At 43.7% G+C, this 20,135-nt stretch overlaps 1 protein-coding gene across 2 annotated transcripts in view; it reads left to right on the top strand.

Annotated features, from left to right (window-relative positions):
- xpo5 (exportin 5) overlaps positions 1-20,135 on the top strand; it is an 89,689-nt gene that overhangs the window by 34,119 nt on the left and 35,435 nt on the right. For both annotated transcript variants that reach the window (XM_033025481.1, XM_033025480.1), the window contains exons 8-15: positions 2,714-2,790; positions 4,219-4,318; positions 7,009-7,092; positions 7,381-7,506; positions 9,391-9,481; positions 9,759-9,887; positions 11,000-11,115; positions 13,380-13,535. In XM_033025481.1, coding sequence (XP_032881372.1) covers positions 2,714-2,790; positions 4,219-4,318; positions 7,009-7,092; positions 7,381-7,506; positions 9,391-9,481; positions 9,759-9,887; positions 11,000-11,115; positions 13,380-13,535 — 879 coding nt within the window. The remainder of the gene's footprint in view (positions 1-2,713; positions 2,791-4,218; positions 4,319-7,008; positions 7,093-7,380; positions 7,507-9,390; positions 9,482-9,758; positions 9,888-10,999; positions 11,116-13,379; positions 13,536-20,135) is intronic.

Genomic DNA, 20,135 nt, shown 5'->3' with positions numbered 1-20,135 from the left:
CACATGCTGACTTTCTTTAGTCATCTGAGGAAGAAGATGTGTTGGTATGCTTTCCTGTCCATTGTGTCATTGTGGGTTGCGGCAGGAAATATTGGTGATATTTACACTCGGAATCGTGCAGTTCTTGATCATTTCCACTTCAGCATCATTGATGCGGAATGTACACCAACCCCTATCAATGAAGTCAACGATTAGGTTTGGTTACCCTGGGACTAACTACACACTTGAAATATTGTGTTCATTTCTGGTTGTTGCACTAGAGGAGGTTGTGTAGGCTTTGGAAGGGCGCTGAAGTGTTTCACCAGATTGTTGCCTAAATTGACAATAGGTGCAGGAGCAGGCCATTTGGCCCTTCGAGCCAGCACTGCCATTCAATGTGATCATGGCTGATCATCCCCAATCAGTACCCCGTTCCCGCCTTCTCCCCACATCCCCTGACTCCGCTATTTTTAAGAGCCCTATCTAGCTCTCTCTTGAAAGCATCCAGAGAACCTGCCTCCACCGCCATCTGAGGCAGAGAATTCCACAGACTCACCACTCTCTGTGAGAAAAAGTGTTTCCTCGTCTCCGTTCTAAATGGCTTACTCCTTATTCTTAAACTGTGGCCCCTAGTTCTGGACTCCCCCAACATCGGGTACATGTTTCCTGCCTCTAGTGTGTCCAAGCCCTTAACAATCTTACACGTTTCAATGAGATCACCTCTCATCCTTCTAAACTCCAGAGTGTACAAGCCCAGCTGCTCCATTCTCTCAGCATATGACAGTCCCGCCATCCCGGGAATTAACCTTGTAAACCTACGCTGCACTCCCTCAATAGCAAGAATGTCCTTCCTCCAGTTAGGGGACCAAAACTGCACACAGTACTCCAGGTGTGGTCTTACTAGGGGTCTGTACAACTGCAGAAGGACCTCTTTGCTCCTATATTCGATTCCTCTTGTTATAAAGGCCAACATGCCATTCGCTTTCTTCACTGCCTGCTGTATCTGCATGCTTACTTTCATAGACTGATATACAAGGACCCCCAGATCCCATTGTACTTTTCCTTTTCCCAACTTGACGCCATTTAGATAGTAATCTGCCATCCTGTCTTTGCTACCAAAGTGGATAACCTCACATTTATCCACATTAAACTGCATCTGCCATGCATCTGCCCACTCTCCCAACCTGTCCAAGTCACCCTGCATTCTCATAGCATCCTCCTCACAGTCACACTGCCACCCAGCTTTGTGTCGTCTGCAAATTTGCTAATGTTACTTTGAATCCCTTCATCCAAATCATTGATGTATATTGTAAACAGCTGCGGTCCCAGCACCGAGCCTTGCGGTACCCCACTGGTCACTTCCTGCCATTCTGAAAGGGACCCGTAAATCCCTACTCTTTGTTTCCTGTCTGCCAATCACTTCTCTGTCCATGTCAGCACTCTACCCCCAATACCATGTGCCCTAAATTTGCCCACTAATCTCCTATGTGGGACCTATCAAATGCCTTCTGAAAGTCCAAGTACACTACATCCACTGGCTCTCCCTTGTCCATTTTCCGAGTTACATCTTCAAAAAATTCCAGAAGATTAGTCAAGCATGATTTCCCCTTCGTAAATCCATGCTGACTCGGACCGATCCTGGAATGTAAATTGGAATGTAAAAGTTTCAAAGGTCTTTAATTGTCAAGTGTACCACTTAAGGTACAGTGATACCCTACAGCCATATTAAAAAAGGCAACAAGGCACACAACTATATAAAAGTTAACATAAACATCCACCACAGCGGATTCCCCACATTCCTCACTGTGATGGAAGGCAATAACGTCTATCTTCTTCCCTCATTTTTTCCCGTGGTCGAAGCTCCCGCCACTGGCGGTCGAAGCTCCTGCAGCCGGTGGTCGAAGCTCTCGCGTCGGGGCGGGAGAAGCTCACTTGGAGCTCCCGAAGTCGGTCTCTGACCAGAGACCGCGAGCTTCACAATGTTAATTAGCTATAAAGAGAGGTTGTACAAACTGGGATTGCTTTCTTTAGAGCATCAAAGGGTGAGGGGTGACCTGGTAGAGATGTATCAAAGTATGGGAGGCATAGATAGGGTAAATTAGTCTTTTTTTTTTCTCCCGGGGTGGAAATATTAAGTATTGGAGAGCATGGTTGCTGGAACACACTGCTGCGGAAGGTGATAGAAGCAGATAGGACATCAACATTTAAGAGGCCTTTCGACAACACATGAACAGGTTGGGAATAGAGGGATGAGAACCTTGTGTGGGCACATGGGATTCATTAGTTTAGCCTCAGGGTTAGTATCGATACTGTGGGCGTCAGGGCCTGTCCTTTGCTGTACTGTTCTGTTTTTTTCGGGATGTTACCTGGAGTTTTTTTTAATGATTTTTGTTTTTTTCCACCTGGATAAAATTAAAGTGGTAATGGATTCATGATGTTTTTGAATGGAGTGCACTATGAAAAACTTTGCTGTACTTGTGCACAATAAGTATTTTGGCCACAATACTTGACTGTATCCAGTTAACTTAGTTTGGCAAAATTAAATCTCACTTTTGAGGTTACCACAGTCAAATATGTCTTAAGTACCTATAGCTATTTGTACTGCTTTTTTTATAAGGGACTTCTTCATTTGATTGGCTTTCTTTCCTGGGTTGTATTTACTGTGTATGGTAGATGGTGTAACTGTAAAACTCTAAACCCATATTTACTCACCAGTGTTTTCCACATTTGCTAGGGCAAGCTAGAAGATCGGAAACCTCTCCTCGTCCTTTTCAGTGATGCTGCCATGCACTGTATTTTATCAGCTGCACAGTAAGTGTTTTGTGAGAAGTATCGTAATATAAATTATGATTTAAATGGGTATATAATTTTCTTCAGAATTGGCATTTTAAATTTCAAAATTCTTAGTTCCTAGACTTGTTTAGATGATAAAATAATATGAAACAAACAACATGGTGACATATTTGGCGATGAAGTGCGAAGCAGAGTTTAACTAGAGATAATTTTGAAAGAATTTGGATTTAGGAGCTCTTATAAATAAATAGTTTACTTGATGCAAGGGTTGGGATTGTCATGGGGCCATGATGAAAAGTAAAAATTGAAATATTTCTTGGAGAAAATACAACTACATGATTCATAAATCAAGAGCAGGCCATAATATGCTTAAAGCAAATTTTTGCAATGTATTTTCAGCAGGTTAGGTTTAAAGATTAGCTGAGAGATACAGCGCAGAAACAGGCTCCTTGGCCCATTGAGTCCGCGCCGACCAGCGATCCCCGCACACTGACTATCCTACATGCATTTGGGACAATTTACAATTTTACCAAGCCAATTAACTTACAAACCTGAGTGTAGGAAAAACCGGTGCTCCTGGAGAAAACCCTCGCAGGTCACGGGGAGAACATACAAACTCCTTACTGGCAGCACACATAGTCCGGATGGAACCTGGGTCTCTGGCGCTATAAGGCAGCAACTCTCCCGCTGTTTGACTGTTGCCGCCCTGTGACAAATAAGTGAAATGGGTTTATACAGCAAAAGAAAATTCATGTCTTTGTTTTGTGAAAGAATGCAAGCATTATGATATTTTTAAAGTCTGGGTTACGGAGCATGTCCTTTAAGGTTACAGGGCAAATTTCATAAGCTGGTTACGAAAGCTAGGTGGGATACTTGGCATTTGTTAATGGGATCACTTAATTGAGGGGGGAAATGAAAATTATTTAGACAGGTTACCAAATTTTTGAGGTTTCGGAGATCTAAAAGGAATATTCTCGGTCAATGACCTGGACTGTTAACTCTGTTTTTCTCTTGACAAATATTACGTGATCTGAGTATCAGGCTATATTGGGAACAAGGGAATTCATCCATGTGCTATCTGTTGACTGGGATTATTTTCTTTGGGTCAGAAAATGTTAAAGGGAAATATTAATGTAAAATTGAGAAGTTTATTGAGAATTTTCTCTGTAAATTGAAGGTCAAAGACGAAAATATTTAACAAACAAACCAGGCAGAACATGACAGACTACTTCAAAAAGAATGCACTGATAGAAAGACTGGTGGAATTGTATCCTATGATAACCAGCAAAAAAGCAATTAACCTGATTAATTAGAAATTGTGTTGTGTAATTAAGTTGAAATCTCCTTCAAAGATTAATCTGAGACTCAAGGAGCCAAATGGTTTCCTTCAAATACTGTTCTTTGAGATTATCCATTTTGGAAAGATTCAACGTTTTATTCTTGCAGGACAGCTCATGGAGCAGGGCTTGTGGAACAACACTACATGTTTCTTAAAAGACTTTGTCAAGTACTTACTGCCTTGGGAGGACAGCTGACTGCACTGTGGGTACGTTGAACACGAGTGCCACCTTTGCGTTTTCGTGGTAACTTCATGCTAACCACTGTTTACAGTACAGGTGCACAACCTTTTATCCGGAGTTCCGGAAACCGAAAAGCTCCGAAAACCGGACATTTTTTCCAGGATGTCGTCTGCACACCAAAGCTCGCGTTTGGCGCCAAACTTGACCCGAAACGACCCACGGTCAACCCAGGTCTGTACTACTGTAGCGGCTGCCTCCTCCCCGGAGACCGGGGAGACACTTAAACATCTGTAAATCATTGCTTAAATGTTAGTCAGTTAGTTTGGAGGGCTTTTATGTGAAGGGGAGGGGGGGGTGGGTGAAGGGGGAAACTTTAATTCTTAGTCCCCTACCTGGTCGGAGAGGTGGGGAGCGGGCAATGCCTTACCGGGTCACCGTGCAGTAAGCTCCGGAGCGCTGTGGCCGCCGACTCACAACATCGCGGAGCTGGGGCTGCGGGCGTACGACCGCGGGCGGCGCCGGTTGTAGCTCCGACCCCGGCAACTCTACCCCTGGCTGCGCGGCGCTCCAAATCCAGCGCGGCCCGCGGCCCGCGGCCGGACGCCCGCAGCCCCAGCTCCGCGATGTGTGTCGGTGGCCACAGCGCTCCGGAGCTTACCGCACGGCGACCCGGTAAGGCATTGCCCGCTCCCCGCTGGTATCCCAGCGCTGCGACGCCGCCGACTCCCAACATCGCGGAGCTGGGGCTGCGGGCGTCCGGCCGTGGGCGGCGCTGGATTTGGAGCGCCGCGCAGCCAGGGGTAGAGTTGCCGGGGTCGGAGCTCCAACCGGCGCCGCCCGCGGCCGGACGCCCGCAGCCCCAGCTCCGCGATGTTGGGAGTCGGCAGCCACAGCGCTCCGGAGCTTACTGCACGGCGACCCGGTAAGGCATTGCCCGCTCCCCGCCTCTCCGACCAGGTAGGGGACTAAGAATTAAAGTTTCTCCCTTCACCCCCCCCCCCACCACATAAAATCCCTCCAAACTAACTGACTAACATTTAAGCAATGATTTACAATGATTCCCCGGTCTCCGGGGAGGAGGCAGCCGCTCCAGACTTTTCAAGCCGCCCGCGCTACCTACCTAATCTACGCTAAAAATCTTCCATTCGGAAATCCGAAAAATTCCGAAATCCGAGTAGTGTCTGGTCCCAAGGCTTTCGGATAAAAGGTTGTGCACCTGTATTGATAAATAGCCATAGTATTGTCTCTGGCTATTCCTGATGCACTACAAATGCGAACTAAACTTCTAACTATGAACTGTCATGGTTGCACTTGGGCTTTGGGCTTTTTGTTTTGTTTTGCACTAATATTGGAATATTGGGTTTTTATTTTTTGAAGCAGTATAAAACGCATACAGCATGCCTGCATCGGCCGTGGCATTGAGTGAAAAGTTGCAAAGCTATGTTGTAGCTGTGTAATATTTTGGTGACCCTCATTTGGACTATTGTGTGTAATTTTAGTTAAAGCATTATAGGAGGAATGTGGAGGCTTTGGACAGTGCAGAAGATGTTCATTCAGATATTGCTTTTCGAGTCTTACTGTCTCCGACTACATTTTATCTCTGCTTTGTTGTTGCCTTTTCCCAACTAACAATGATCTATTCTACATTTTCCTTGGCTCCATTCACTTTGTCCTGTTTTCACACCTTACACTTCCTTATCTATACACTTCCTTATCTATGTACCTCCCACTCCCCTGACATCAGTCTGAAGAAGGGTCTGGACCAGAAATGTCACCCATTCCTTCTCTCCAGAGATGCTGCATATCTTGCTGAGTTATTCCAGCATGTTGTGTCTATCTAGCCTTATTTGCCTCTTTCCTTCCAATCATCCAAGGACCCAAAAAGTCCTGGCAGGTGATGCAGCAATATGCTTGCATTTTTTCCAGTTTTGGTGCACATGGTGTGGTCTCCTGCAGACTGAGGGATGCAAATAAATATCAGCGATTGATTCAGAATGAATGCCTGCTTTGCAGATCATCTCCCTGACTCTCAGTCTGAAGAAGGGTCTCGACCCGAAATGTCACCCATTCCTTCTCTCCAGAGATCCTACCTGTCCTGCTGAGTTACTCCAGCATTTTGTGTTTACCTCTATTCAGTTTTCAATTTGAGCTTCTAGTTGCTAGTCACTTGAATTCCCCTGTTCCCATTCTGTCTAAGCTTGAGGTGCATTATCTTCAGTTTGGGCAAGTTGTAGCCTTGGGGCCTCAGTATTGAATTTAACAAATTTGGGTAACGAACATTTATTTTCATTGAAATACATTATTAAAGTATTAATTACAGGAGATTTAGAGAATTGTACTGCAAGTGCAAAATCAGCTTTATTTTGTCAGAGATAAATCATAATGAATAAATATTTTCATTTTTAGGAGAATGCAAAATGCAATGGGGTAAAGAAAATTTTGTTGCAGTTTATTTGCATTGCTGAAAAGTTTTTGTATTTAAAAAAAAAAAAAGAGAATTAATACCACTGAGCTACCCAGGCTACTGAACAGAAATGTTTTGGAATAAATGAGTTATTTACAGTTGATAAGATATAATCATTAAAATGTTGTGATCCTTGTGATTCTGTGGCCTCAGCTATTTTCAAGCTAAATTTATAACTTGCCTTAGGAAAATCAAAGATGTTTTTTGAACACTTATCCCAGTCTTGAATTGACTGACCTTTTGTTTTTCCAGGGTAGTGATAAAGATGTCTGCCAGCCTCCTAATTTCAACAAATATTTACAAGCATTCTTGGCATTCACTAATCACCCCAGTCAGGTAATTCTTCTGTGTATGGTACAGATATTTTGTGGTAATGTATCTTCAATTTACATGGTGGCTCTTGACCAAAGATGATTGCAGAGCTGCTGCAAACTGTCTAATATTTTTGGTACTTGTATATAGTGTCTGCCTTTTGCTTATTCTCTAAAATGTGAAATTCATTTGTTCCGGGTTAATGCATAGTAGGAATGAGTTATTTGCATAAATTGTCTGGCTTTGATGGCAAAGCGAGAACAAATTGTGGCCTAAGAATTAACCATGAATTTTCATTTTTCTTTTGTCTAGTATTTAAGATCTTCAACCCAGATAGCTTGGTGCTCATTTTTAAGATATGAGCACGTCTCCAAGGATCCTGTTTTGCTGGACGTTATCCCACAATTGTTACATGCAACAATGGCAAACCTTCTGAAGGTATGCGTGGTTGTGCGTTTACTCTTTTTTAATATGATATCTTCCCCCTGAGTGTATTGGGAAAACTTGTTTTGTTTGGGGTTATCACTTATGTAGTAGAAACATGATTTGTGGCAAATTTTTGAGGCAGGAAGCTAATTTCCCCTCTGAGCTTGGAATATACTGAAGCAATGAGGTCACTGTGGGAGCTGGAGATTCTATCTTGTGCGGAGTAGGAGGTGCCTGGTGGATAGCTTGTGAGGTGTTGCCATGTAAACTGGGCTTCCATCTGCACTTGATGTGTGGACTAAAAATTCTGAATGTAGAAATGTTCTGAATGCAATTTTAAATGTTTATTCTCCATCCACCTCCACTTGAGCAGTCATAGAGTCATACAGCTTGGAAGCAGGCCCCATGGCCCAACTTGCACAAGCTGACTGCCATGCCCCAGCTACAATCGTCTCACCTGCCTGCTTTTGGTCCACATCCCACTAAACCTACCCAATCCATATTGCTGTCTAAATGTTTCTTAAAGTTATAGCACCTGCTAAATGTTGCGATAGTACCTGCACAGGCATGCATAAGTCAGTGAGTGTAAGCATTTTTTTCAGCTCAGCATACCAAAGTGGACACTAATCTATTGCATGACATTGGTGTCAGATATGCAAACTAAGTGACTTGTCCTGTGGAGCTGACTCGTGCCATTGTGTGCTTCAGTGAACAAATTGATAATGCTTTTTGAACTTTGCCTCGGAATATGTACAAATGCAAGTAACTCACCATACCACAGGTTGATATAGATTACTGTGTCGATCCAGCTTCTGGCATTGGGTCAGTGCAGATTGAATCGTCTCTCATTAGATTAGTCAAGTCAACAGAGAAGTTTGTCGACAGTGATGCGCTGTATTGTGATGATTATAAATTAGGAGAGAATGACAAAGCAATTACTTCACTACTTTGGTTCTCTTATTTAAAAAAAGAATATACTTGCATAGGAGGTAACCAACCAATTTACTGGGCTAATCTCTGGCATGAAAATGTTTGCCCTATGAGTGGCTAAAGAAATTAGATCTATATTCTGTGGAGTTTAGAAAAAATGGAGTGTGAAATGTGCAAGTTCCTGAGGAACATGACAGGGTAGATATCGAGGTATTTTCACCAGTTGGAGTAATCCAACTGTGGGAGCTGGAGATTCTATCTTGCGCGGAGTAGGAGGTGCCTGGTGGATAGCTTGTGACATAATTTAAAGGAGAAGGCAGGAACGGGGTACTGATTGTGGATGATCAGCCATGATCACATTGAATGGCGGTGCTGGCTCGAGGGGCCAAATGGCCTACTCCTGCACCTATTGTCTATTGTATATTGTTTGTCATCATGAAGCAAGCACAAGATGGAGGTAGACCATTGCCTGAGAGCAAACAAAATATTAAAGTCACATTTTCTGTTGCACAGTCGGATATTGGAATTTAACACAGAGCACAAAATTTTGGTTGCAATGTTTTATATTGGGTATTTATGAAGTGTGGATTGTTTCATACCTTCAAGGGTTATTTAAAGTTGAATCTTCCATTCACAAGCTTTTACATGCCAATCAGAAGTATGGAATTCCCATACCAAACTGAAAAATGGATCTGTAATACTATTATGCTCCCTGTCAGAGCCTTGCTGGGAATTATGAAGGTGCTTTGTGATTGAACTAAAATTATGATAATATGTCAATTTCTGGTTGGCTGTAGTTTACCGAATAATTACCAATAAAGGGATTGTCTGAATTTTACGAATAATTACCAATAAAGGGATTGTCTGAATTTTCAGTTTTTTGTTTCAATTCCATCAAAATTTGTGTGGGAATTCAGTGGAAGAAATTGTATGGAGTTGTTTAAACTTATCCTGTCTTTTAATTAGGTTGGTTTTCCTTCCAAGAGTGACAGCCCAAGCTGTGAATATTCCCGTGTAGATTTTGACAACGATGAGGATTTCAATGCATTTTTCAATTGTAAGTAGTAATACCTTTTAACAAAACTATAATGTGATTCTAGTTTTCTTCCTAAACTGTTTGTTATTGAACATTTTCCACAAATCCTTTGCTTCTACCTTGGTGTACAATGGAATTAGCAATTTGCCTCTAAGTAAGAATGAGATTTGATTATCGTATTGGTATTTGTCAATTTGCTTAGCATGCATACAGAGCATGAGCCTTTGGTCCAGCTAGCCACTTGAAGCAATTTCAATTTGATAGTGATAGAAATGTTTATGTGACTTGTGTTTTGCAGCATTCAGAGCTCAACAAGGAGAAACCATCCGGCTCTCTTGCCGTCTTTCACCAATGACTGGATTCAACATGGCTTCGGAGGCACTACAATATCAGCTTACTGCAATCATTGATGTTGGTCCAACCATGTGTAAGCTGACTTAAGCATTGTTTCTCTATTGGATTGTTTATTGTTGTGGTTATTAGAAATAACTGGGAGTAATTAGAAATTCTAAATTGCTGCTTATAATGATTTGGTGTGTGTTTATCGTTAATTTTCTGTACTAAAAAGATGTCCCTGGTTCAGTTTTAAATGAAATGCTGGAAATTTCATTCCAATTAAATGTACACAATTATATTTTCATACTGTGTTTTTTGATGATCTTTGGCTGCCTTTCTAAGTTGATTGATTGAAGAGGATGCTTTTTCAAGTGTCCTAAACTTAGCCAGGCCAGTCGCATTTCTACTGTGGTTTCAGGAGCAGGTCTGACGCTGAGTATCTTGCAGTGAATAATTCACCCCCCTAACATGCTGAGGAAATTGGGAGCGTGATGTAATATTCAACGCTTGTCTATACAAGTGCTGCAATAATTTAATCATCCAGGTCAAAGTAGGCTACTTTATTCCCTCCTTCACCAGTGCACAGTGGTTTCAATGTGTACCACCTGCAAATACACTGCAGTTACCTGCATAGGCTGACCTTGACATAACCTTCTAAATCTATGATCCAAAATATCAAAATGAAAATAGTAGGTAAATGGAAACTCCACTGCATACAGGTTCCCCTCCAAGCTGTACACCATACTGACTTGGAAATGTGTCACTATTTTCTTCTTGTTGCTGAATCTGTGTCCTGGAACTATTCACCAGAGGTGCATTGGGAATACCTCCACCAGAAGGACTGGAATGGTTCAAGAATTTTTGCAATAGGAAAGGACAGTCAATGCTGGTCTGTATAGGAAAGTACTGCAGATGCTGGTTTAAATCGAAGTTAGTCACAAAGTGCTGGAGTAACTCAGCGGGTCAGGCAGCATCTCTGGAGAGAAGGAATGGGTGACGTTTTGGGTCGAGACCCTTCTTCAGACTGATGCTGGTCTAGTCAGTGACCTTCAGATCCTGAAAATGAGAACCATTAAAATCTTGCTTTATTTACCTACTGCCATAATGGTGGTGGATATTTATATCCCGGAATATATTTTGGATTTGTTGATCAATTCATAGGCAACTCTGGCAATATCATGTTTTATCTTTTGTTTTTTGCAGCTAAGACTGGCAAAGGACTTTGTTCTATATTTTCGCCATCTTTTGTGCAATGGGATGCCTTGACCTTCTTCATGGAGAGTGTGATGAGCCAGCTTTTCCGAACAATGGAACCTGAGGTTTGTGTAAATGATGAAGAAAGAAAACAGATTTTCATTAGGCTCACGATCCAAATGGTAGCCAGTGGCCAGGCGAGCAAAACCTTTCTCCGAAATGGTGGCAATCATTGACAAGTCAAATATATGAACCTGAGAAATGAAAGCACTAAGCCAAAGGTGGCTTTAGCCGACTCCACTGTTGATTGAGTATGGTTACATTTCTATAGTGACTACTCTTCCTCTCCCCATGTCTTTTGATTACTTTGGTCCCACCCCACCCCCCCCCCCCCCCGAATAAAATGGGCTTCTGATCATTCAAGGACAGAGTATTCACTGCCTTATCTAGTAGATATTGTGAAGATTCACAATCTTATGAATGAAGAATTTATCTCTTCTCATGGCTGGCCTCTTACACAGAGTGTGACCCTTGGTTTGAAATGCTCCAAGTAGGGGGAAATGGTTTACTTTTCAATTAGATAATCTCTCATTATTTGAAATTCCCAGTTTCTCTCTCTTCCCTTCCACCCTGGTTGCCAGCACTAATGTGTATCCTTCCCAGATACTATTGGTCGTGTGTATGAATTGAGGACGGGGTAGGATGGAAGGAAGTAAGGCAGCCTTTTTAGAGATGGAATATATTTTCCTAAATATGTGAAATGTCTAAATTTGTTGTCAAAATATGTTAATTCTGTTCCCCTTCCCCTCTTTTGGTGTCTCAATCTTTTATTGTGCGTAAAATGCATTTGGATGACCTCTGTACATTTTGAAGCCTTATTTATCCTATCAATAATGAATTTTGCTATATTTTAATTTGAATATTTCAATTTTAATGTGATAAAATATGAACAAATATAAGAATAGAGGCATTGGGAAGCAATATTTTGAAATGTAAATGTGTAATTGCACCATGTCTAACTTTATTAATCAAAAGTGTGGATGTTGCATTAATATACAAGACTCTCTGACTTGATTTCAACAACTTGCAAAAATGCTTAGAAATTAGATTTTGTTCTGCTGAATTTGTATTAGAGCCATAGTATTGACAACTGTTGACAAAAGTACATGGAGTTTTACACAAACTCTTTATTGGAAAATGCAATCACTCGCAGCTTTCATGGACAATAGACAATAGGTGCAGGAGTAAGCCATTCGGCCCTTCGAGCCAGCACCGCCATTCAATGTGATCATGGCTGATCATCCCCAATCAGTACCCTTTTCCTGCCTTCTCCCCATATCTCCCGAACTCTATCTTTAAGAGCCCTCTCTAGCTCTCTCTTGAAAGTACCCAGGGAACCGGCCTCCACCACCCTCCGAGGCAGAGAATTCTACAGACTCACAACTCTGTGTGAAAAAGTGTTTCCTCATCTCCGCACTAAATGGCTTACCCTTTATTCTTAAACTATGGCCCCTGGTTCTGGACTCCCCCAACATCGGGAACATGTTTCTTGCCTTTAGCGTGTCCAAACCCTTTATAATCTTATATGTTTCAATAAGATCCTCTCTCATCCTAAATTCCAGAGTGTACAAGGCCAGCCGCTCCGTTCTCTCACCATATGACAGTCCCGCCATCCCGGGAAATAACCTTGTAAACCTATGTTGCACTCCCTCAATAGCAAGTATGTCCTTCCTCAAATTAGGGGACCAAAACTGCACAAAATACTCCAGGTGTGGTCTCACTAGGGCCCTGTACAACTGCAGAAGGACCTCTTTGCTCCTATGCTCAACTCCTCTTGTTATGAAGGCCAACATGCCATTAGCTTACATCACTGCCTGCTGTACCTGCATGCTTACTTTCTAAGTAAGCTACCTGTTTCCACGATTCAGTTAAAGCGATTGATTTGAGCCATCTTCATCTTTGTTCATTCTTCTGTGATGAAACACTCGGATGATCACAACTTGCACACCATTTTTACAGTAACCAAGTGGTGGGTATGATGACAGAAAATTAGGAAATGTTTACATTTTAAAAGCTCAATTGGGGGAATTATTTTTGGGAGCAAACATAGATCAGTACAGCACAATAACAGGTCCTTCATGTCTATGCTGCACATGATATCAAGTTAATCTCCTCAGCATGCACATGACCCATATCCCTTCTTACCCTGCATATCACCATGCCCGTCTAAACATCTCTTGGACAAAGTCATTACATTACAATCCAGATTCATAAAGGAAATGGTCTGGATTCTCAGTGTTGCACTGAAATGTAATATACTCTCAAATCAACCTGGTATGCTTGATATGTATGACATAAGGTCATTTAACTTTTTTGTTTGTTTTTACAGCACCTACCAGTTGCAGATGGGATTGAACTTCTGAAAGCTGTTTTAAGTTATCAAACCCATGATCCCCTCATCCTGTCTTGCATCCTGACAGCTGTGTCCACACTTTCTCCCTTCCTTCTCCACAATGCCACAGTTCTGCCACAAGTTCTTGAAAAGGTATTTTTGCTCATTCATTTCAATCTAAAATAGTTAGAAAACCAAACAGTTTGAATGATTGAAATGTATCAACAGTATGTATGGTATGAAAGATGACAATTGAAATGCAGTTTGTCCAAAAGACGATTCAACACTGTTCCTTTGTTCATTGAAACATCTTAATGAAACGCAATGACCTGTTTGGCGATGTGGAAAAGTGGTTTTATTCTATTAAAGGTGCAAAATGAGGAGCTGGTAACTGATTGAAAGTTACTGCAAGGAAGCAGGCCCTTCGGCACACCAAGTCCACGTTCTGGTCGAATTAAACGACCATTGATCACCAGTTCAAACTAGATCTATGTTATCCCACTTTCTCATCCACTGCTTATAATTGAGGCAATTTACAGAAGCCAATTAACCCACAAACCCACATTGCTTTGATATGTGGGAGGAAACCCTGGCCATCACGGTTAAAATGTGCAAACTCCGCAGACAGTACCTGAGCTCGGGATCAATTTGGCACTGTGAGGTTGCCGCTCTACTAGCAGCACCACTGTGCTTCCATCTGGCACTCAAATACACCTGGTCCATTTCTGACACTTCCCTACCATTTCTTGACTTCACTATCTCCATCGCAGGTGATAGACTTCTGACCGACATCTACTATAGACCTACTGACTCCCATGGCTATCTAGACTACACTTCTTCCCACCCTGCTTCCTATAAGGACTCCATCCCCTGCTCCCAATTCCTCCGTCTACGCCGCATCTGCTCCCAGGATGAGGTGTTCCACACCAGGGCATTGGAAATGTCCTCATTCTTCAGGGAACGGGGGTTCCCCTCCCCTACTATAGATGAGGCTCTCACTAGGGTCTCTTCAATACCCCGTAACTGCTCTCTCCCCATCCCCCCCCCAATCGGAACAAGGGCAGAGTCCCCCTAGTCCTCCCCTTTTACCCCACTAGCCGTCACATACAACAAATAGTCCTCCGTCATTTTCGCCACATCCAACGTGACCCCACCACTCGCCACATCTTCCCATCTCCCCCACTGTCTGCTTTCCGCAAAGACCGCTCCCTCCGTAACTACCTGGTCAATTCTTCCCTTCCCTCCCGCACCACCCCTCCCCGGGCACTTTCCCTTGCAACCGCAAGAGATGCTACACTTGTCGCTTTACCTCCCCCCTCGACTCCATTCAAGGACCCAAGCAGTTATTCCAGGTGCGACAGAGGTTCACCTGAACCTCCTCCAACCTCATCTATTGCATCCGTTGCTCTAGATGTCAGCTGATATACGTCGGTGAGACCAAGCGTAGGCTTGCCGATCGTTTCGCCGAACACCTCCGCTCGGTCCGCATTAACCAACCTGATCTCCCTGTGGCTCAGCACTTCAACTCCCCCTCCCATTCCGAATCTGACCTTTCTGTCCTGGGCCTCCTCCATGGCCAGAGTGAGCACCACCGGAAATTGGAGGAGCAGCACCTCATATTCCGCTTGGGCAGTTTGCACCCTAGCGGCATGAACATTGACTTTTCCAATTTCCGGTAGCCCTTGCTGTCTCCTTCCCTTCTCAGCTCCCCCTCAGCCTTCTGGCTCCTCCTCTTCCTTTCTCCTTTCTTCGCTCCGCCCCCCCCCCACCCTACATCAGTCGGAAGAAGGGTTTTCCCGAAACGTTGCATATTTCCTTCCCTCCATAGATGCTGCACCCGCTGAGTTTCTCCAGCACTTTTGTCTACCTTCGATTTTCCAGCATATGCAGTTCCTTCTTAAACCACTGTGTCAATTGTTTGCACTGATGAAATTGAAAGTTGGAGAAATAGCAAGAGTAATTATAACAGTGGTTAGGCATTGGTTATGCTACTGAATGGAGAAAGCGAATGGAGAACGAGCAGGCCATTTCGTCCTTTGTTCTCGTTTAAAAAAATAAATAATTGAAACCTGAATTGCATCTGATATTTTGACGACTGCATGTGGTCTATCATTTGACAGCGTTAGATTTAATTATCAATGAAAACAAAGAAATGGCCAAACAATTAAATGGGTATTTTGCACCAGTCTTCATTACAAAGGATACAATTAACATCACATTGCTATAACTGGGGTATTGGTAGCGAGGGAACAACTTGAGGGAAAATTGCCATCACCAGGGGAGTTATGCAATCAAATTATTGGTGCTGAGGGGTGACTCGTGCTGATAGACTTTGTCCTAAAATCTTAAACCAAATAGCTGGTGAGATTGTGGATCCATTGTTTTAATTTTTGAACATTCCTTAGATTTGAGGAATGTATTTTTATTCAAAAAGGGGAGTTCAAAACAAACAGGCCAGCTGACTTACCATATGGAAAATTTTGGATGCTGTTATTTAAAGACATTGTTGCAGGATATTTGGACACATTCAAGATAATCATGCAAAGTCAGCAAGGTCTTGTGAATGGAGAAATCAATAAATTGCTCAAGTATTGAGTTTTTTGAAGAGCTATCAAGTACTTTATATAATAGTTAACCAGTGGTTGTTCTATACTTGGATTTCTGGAAGGCATTTGACATGGCACAGCATCAAAGGTTAATACAGAAAATGAAGACTGGTGTATGAGGTTACTTATTAGTGTAGATATGTTTCTCTGGCAAACAGATGACACCAATGTTCTTTCTTGTTGGCAAGGTTTAACAAACGATGAGCCAGAGGAATTGCTGCATGGATCTCAATGTTTCATTTTTCATCTAAATTATGTAAATGAAGACACATTTTTTGCACTGAAATGTTTAGGTTTATGTTTGTCAGGTTTACTGAGGTACAGTGAAAAGCTTTATTTTTGCATGCTATCCAAACAAATTTGATGTACAATCTGATGATACAAATACAATCAAGTCACACTCCAATATAATTGATAGAGCAAAGGGGAAGATACAGAGTGCCGGATGTAGTTCTCAGCATAACAGCGCATCAGATCTGTGAGGAAAGTCCAATGTCCACATTGGGGTAGAGGTGAATTAACAATGTGGAAGGCCTTTTCAGAAGCTGATACAGAGGGGAACCTTGTTTGAGTCTGAAGTTGGTAAGGAAATAAGGGGGTATAAAGGAAGAACAAGATAGTTAAGTGAATGGGCAAAGATCTGGAAAATGGGGTATATAATAGAATTGTGGAAGCAAAAATGAAAAAGGTGCATATCGTCTAAATTATGAGACACTGACGATATAGAGGCATTTTGGTATCCTGGTGAATGATCTAAATGCCAGGTATAGAAGATTGCGAGGGGAACTTAAATAAAATATGTGAGATTCTTGAGTGTCCTGATAGGGTGGATAAGGAAGGATGTTGACCATATTGCACAGATTTAGTGAAACTATTTCTGAGGGTGAAGTGCATTTCAAACCCTTGAACCAAAAACTAAGTGCTGGAGGAGCTCAGCGGGGTCAGGTGGCAATTGTGTAGGGAATGGACAGACAATGTTACAGCTCAGGGATCTGAAAAGGAGAGGTTGGGTGGAGCAAAGTCTGGCAAGTGATATGTGGGTACAAGTGAGGGGGATGTTTGGTAGATGGGCGGAGTTAGTAACACAGGCTTGAGATGAAAAGAAGACAAAAGGATATAATAAGGAAAGAAGTGGCGTGGAATGTGAGGCTAGATTGAGGGATGTGGATGGTAGGGGAATGGTAGAAGAGAAAGATGTAGGGAATAAAGGGAATTGGAGGACTTGGGGATTGGGAGATGAGGATATGGAGGAAAGAAAGGAGCATGGTGATGAAGATGGTGTGAAAAATGTACGTGCACCACAGTTGGATGGGGAAGTGATGGGGGAAGGGGGGTATTTCTTGAAATTGGAGAATTTTAATGTTTACTCGACCTTTGGGTCCCTGTCACACGGGAGGTCTGGTCTCCCAATGCAATATTCCACCATTGACCCACAGCCCTCAACAGCGCATGCTCAGCTGAAGGGCCCGCACTAACGGCAAAAATTAAAGTAGTTAATAACTTTGCGTATAATATTTCCAGTACCTCGCCATCCCTCTTCCTACCCCAATCCTCCATTCTCCCTCATCCCGCAGTACTTCTCTCCCTGCTCTTCACTCTCCCTCTTTCCCCTCTCCTCCCCTCCTCCCCTCCCCCACTCCTCCCCTCACCTCTCCCACCCTCTCCTTTCCCCTACCATCAGTCACTCCCTACCCCCTCCTCTCTCTCTATCCTCCTCATCTCCCCCCATCCCACTCTCTCGCTTCACCTCTCCCTCTATCCCCCACTCCCTACCTCCCCCACTCCACCCTTCTCCCCTACTCTCCCCCCTATTCACCTCCCCCAATTTCCACCCCCCACTCTCCCTCCTCAACTTCACAGGATCTCAATGTAAACCATCGCCGGCCCTGTTTTCTCCACCACGTCTGCGATGAAGTTGTACTTGAGGCGGGGTCTGTGTGGCGGTGGGGGATGGGCCGATCGAAGATGAATTTGTACTTGAGGCGGGGCAGTCGGGGGGGGGGGGGGGGGGAGCTGGGGGAGGTAGAGGCTGCGGCCTAGTCCTTGCTCTGGGTCCCGCTCCTTTCCCTCCCCGCGGGCCCAGAGTAACAGTCCCGGGTGCCGCTCCTCTCCCTCCCTGTGGGCCCGGAGCAGGCGTTGACTCCTTGCCCTGGGTCCCGCTGCTCTTCCTCCCCGCAGGCCGCAGCAGCAGCGCTGTCACCCCCAGACCCAGCCCCAACCTCAGCGTCGTTGACCCGGGTCCTGCTCCACTCCCTTCCCGTGCTCTTCCTCCCCACGGGCCCGCAGCAGCAGCGCTGTCGCCCCCAGAGCCGGCCCCAGCCTCAACGCCCAGGCCCGGGTCGCCGGCGTGGCCTCTCTCTACCCCCGGAAGAAAACTTACCCATGGAGCCATTGTGTCCCCGTTGTGAGGCGAGGCAAGTACAGATGAAAGGAGTAAAAAATGTTTGTCTGAAATTCTGCAAAGGCCACAACTGCGGCTGAGGACCCATTGGGTGTCGTTTGTGATGCCAGTCAAGTAAAGACGGCAATTTGGGGTGCTGTATTAATATTTTTTTCAGTTTAAAATGTCATTAATTTGTAAAATATGGCATCAATGTGAAGAAAACCTGTTTAATTTACATCACAGGACAATGGTGAGTAAGCTGGGTCAAAAATTGTAGGGCTATCGTGTACCATTTTTGCACAAATATAGGTACACATAGACACAATTATAGAAACAAGATGAGAGTTTTAGTAATATATATATATACTAGACCAAGTGGGACCCTTTGGGTCCCTGTCACACGGGAGGCCTGGTCCCCCAACGCAACCTGTTCCCCCAACGTAATATTGCACCACTCACCCATAGCCCCCACGGGAGGCCTTGTCCTCCAATGCAACCCGTACCCGAAAGCAATATTCCACCACTCACCCATTCCCACAATGCAACCCGTTTCCCCAAAACAATATTCCACCACTCACCCATAACCCCCAACTTCACAGCAGCGGCTCATTTCCACCTTATTCTCCCTCCCTCTTTTTAAACTTAAAAAATCCAATTGCATGTGCTGCCAGGGAAAAAATCCAATTGCACTTGCTTCCAGGACTCAGTGTCGTGGGATTTGCAACATTGTAGCGGGCAGGGCTACAATCCTGTTGTGAGGTCATAGCTGTAACTGCCAGTGCAGATGGATGAAATCTTTCTCAAAGTGCGATTTTGTTAAGTTGAAAATGTGAAAACTTGTAAAATATAACATCAATCTGAATGAAACTTTGATACACCACAGGACAATGGTGAGTAAGGTGGCCCAAAAATTGTAGCACTATTGTGTACCGTTTTGGTGTAATTCAGGGCAAGACGGTCACATACATGGACATCCACACAGACAACCCGTTCCCTAATGCTGTATTCCACCACTCGCATATAGCCCCCAACTGTGCAGGTCAGCTCATTTTTAACGCAATATTCGACCACACACCCATAGCCCCCAACTGTGCAGGTCGGCTAACTTTTTCACCCTCTCATTTTAAACTTTAAAAAAAATGCAATTGCACATGTGATGTAGGTGCCACTGTCAAGGCCATCTTTTGTTATCCAAATCTAATCATTAAACTTTGCTGTGCTGGGTTATAGACCTTCAGCCCAGAGACATTAGGTTAGACAAATTACGTGCCAATGTCTGACTATGGGAGTGTGTAGGGGGTCACCTGAAATTAACTGAATTGGTAGTCTGCCGGGTACCACCCGCTGTGTGTAGACCTGCGGGACCCCGCAAGGGGCCAAAAAATGTGTGCTAAATAGATGAGGTACCACTTAAACCCATTAACATGGTGTGCTCATTGCCACGCCTATATCGACAACACAAACGGCAGACATTTTTCCCGCTGCAAAAGGCCCGCCACAACCCCCACAAAAGGGCTGAAAAAATGATTAGATACATACATGGATAGGACAAGTTTGGAGGGATATGGACCAAGCGCAGCCAAGTTGGGCCGAAGAGCTTGTTTCCACACTGTATCACTCTATGACTATGACTCTGTTATCTGTTGAATTAAAAAGCCACACCATATTAATTTGGAAACAACCACCGAGGTCACGGGGAGAACATACAAACTCCGTGCAGATCCGTGCCGACCCAAGGAGGTGTACTGTTGAATTCTTATTACG

Source organism: Amblyraja radiata, chromosome 8 (genome assembly GCF_010909765.2).
Source record: "Amblyraja radiata isolate CabotCenter1 chromosome 8, sAmbRad1.1.pri, whole genome shotgun sequence".
NCBI classification, from domain to species: domain Eukaryota; kingdom Metazoa; phylum Chordata; class Chondrichthyes; order Rajiformes; family Rajidae; genus Amblyraja; species Amblyraja radiata.
This window is presented reverse-complemented; position numbering and strand designations above follow the sequence as displayed.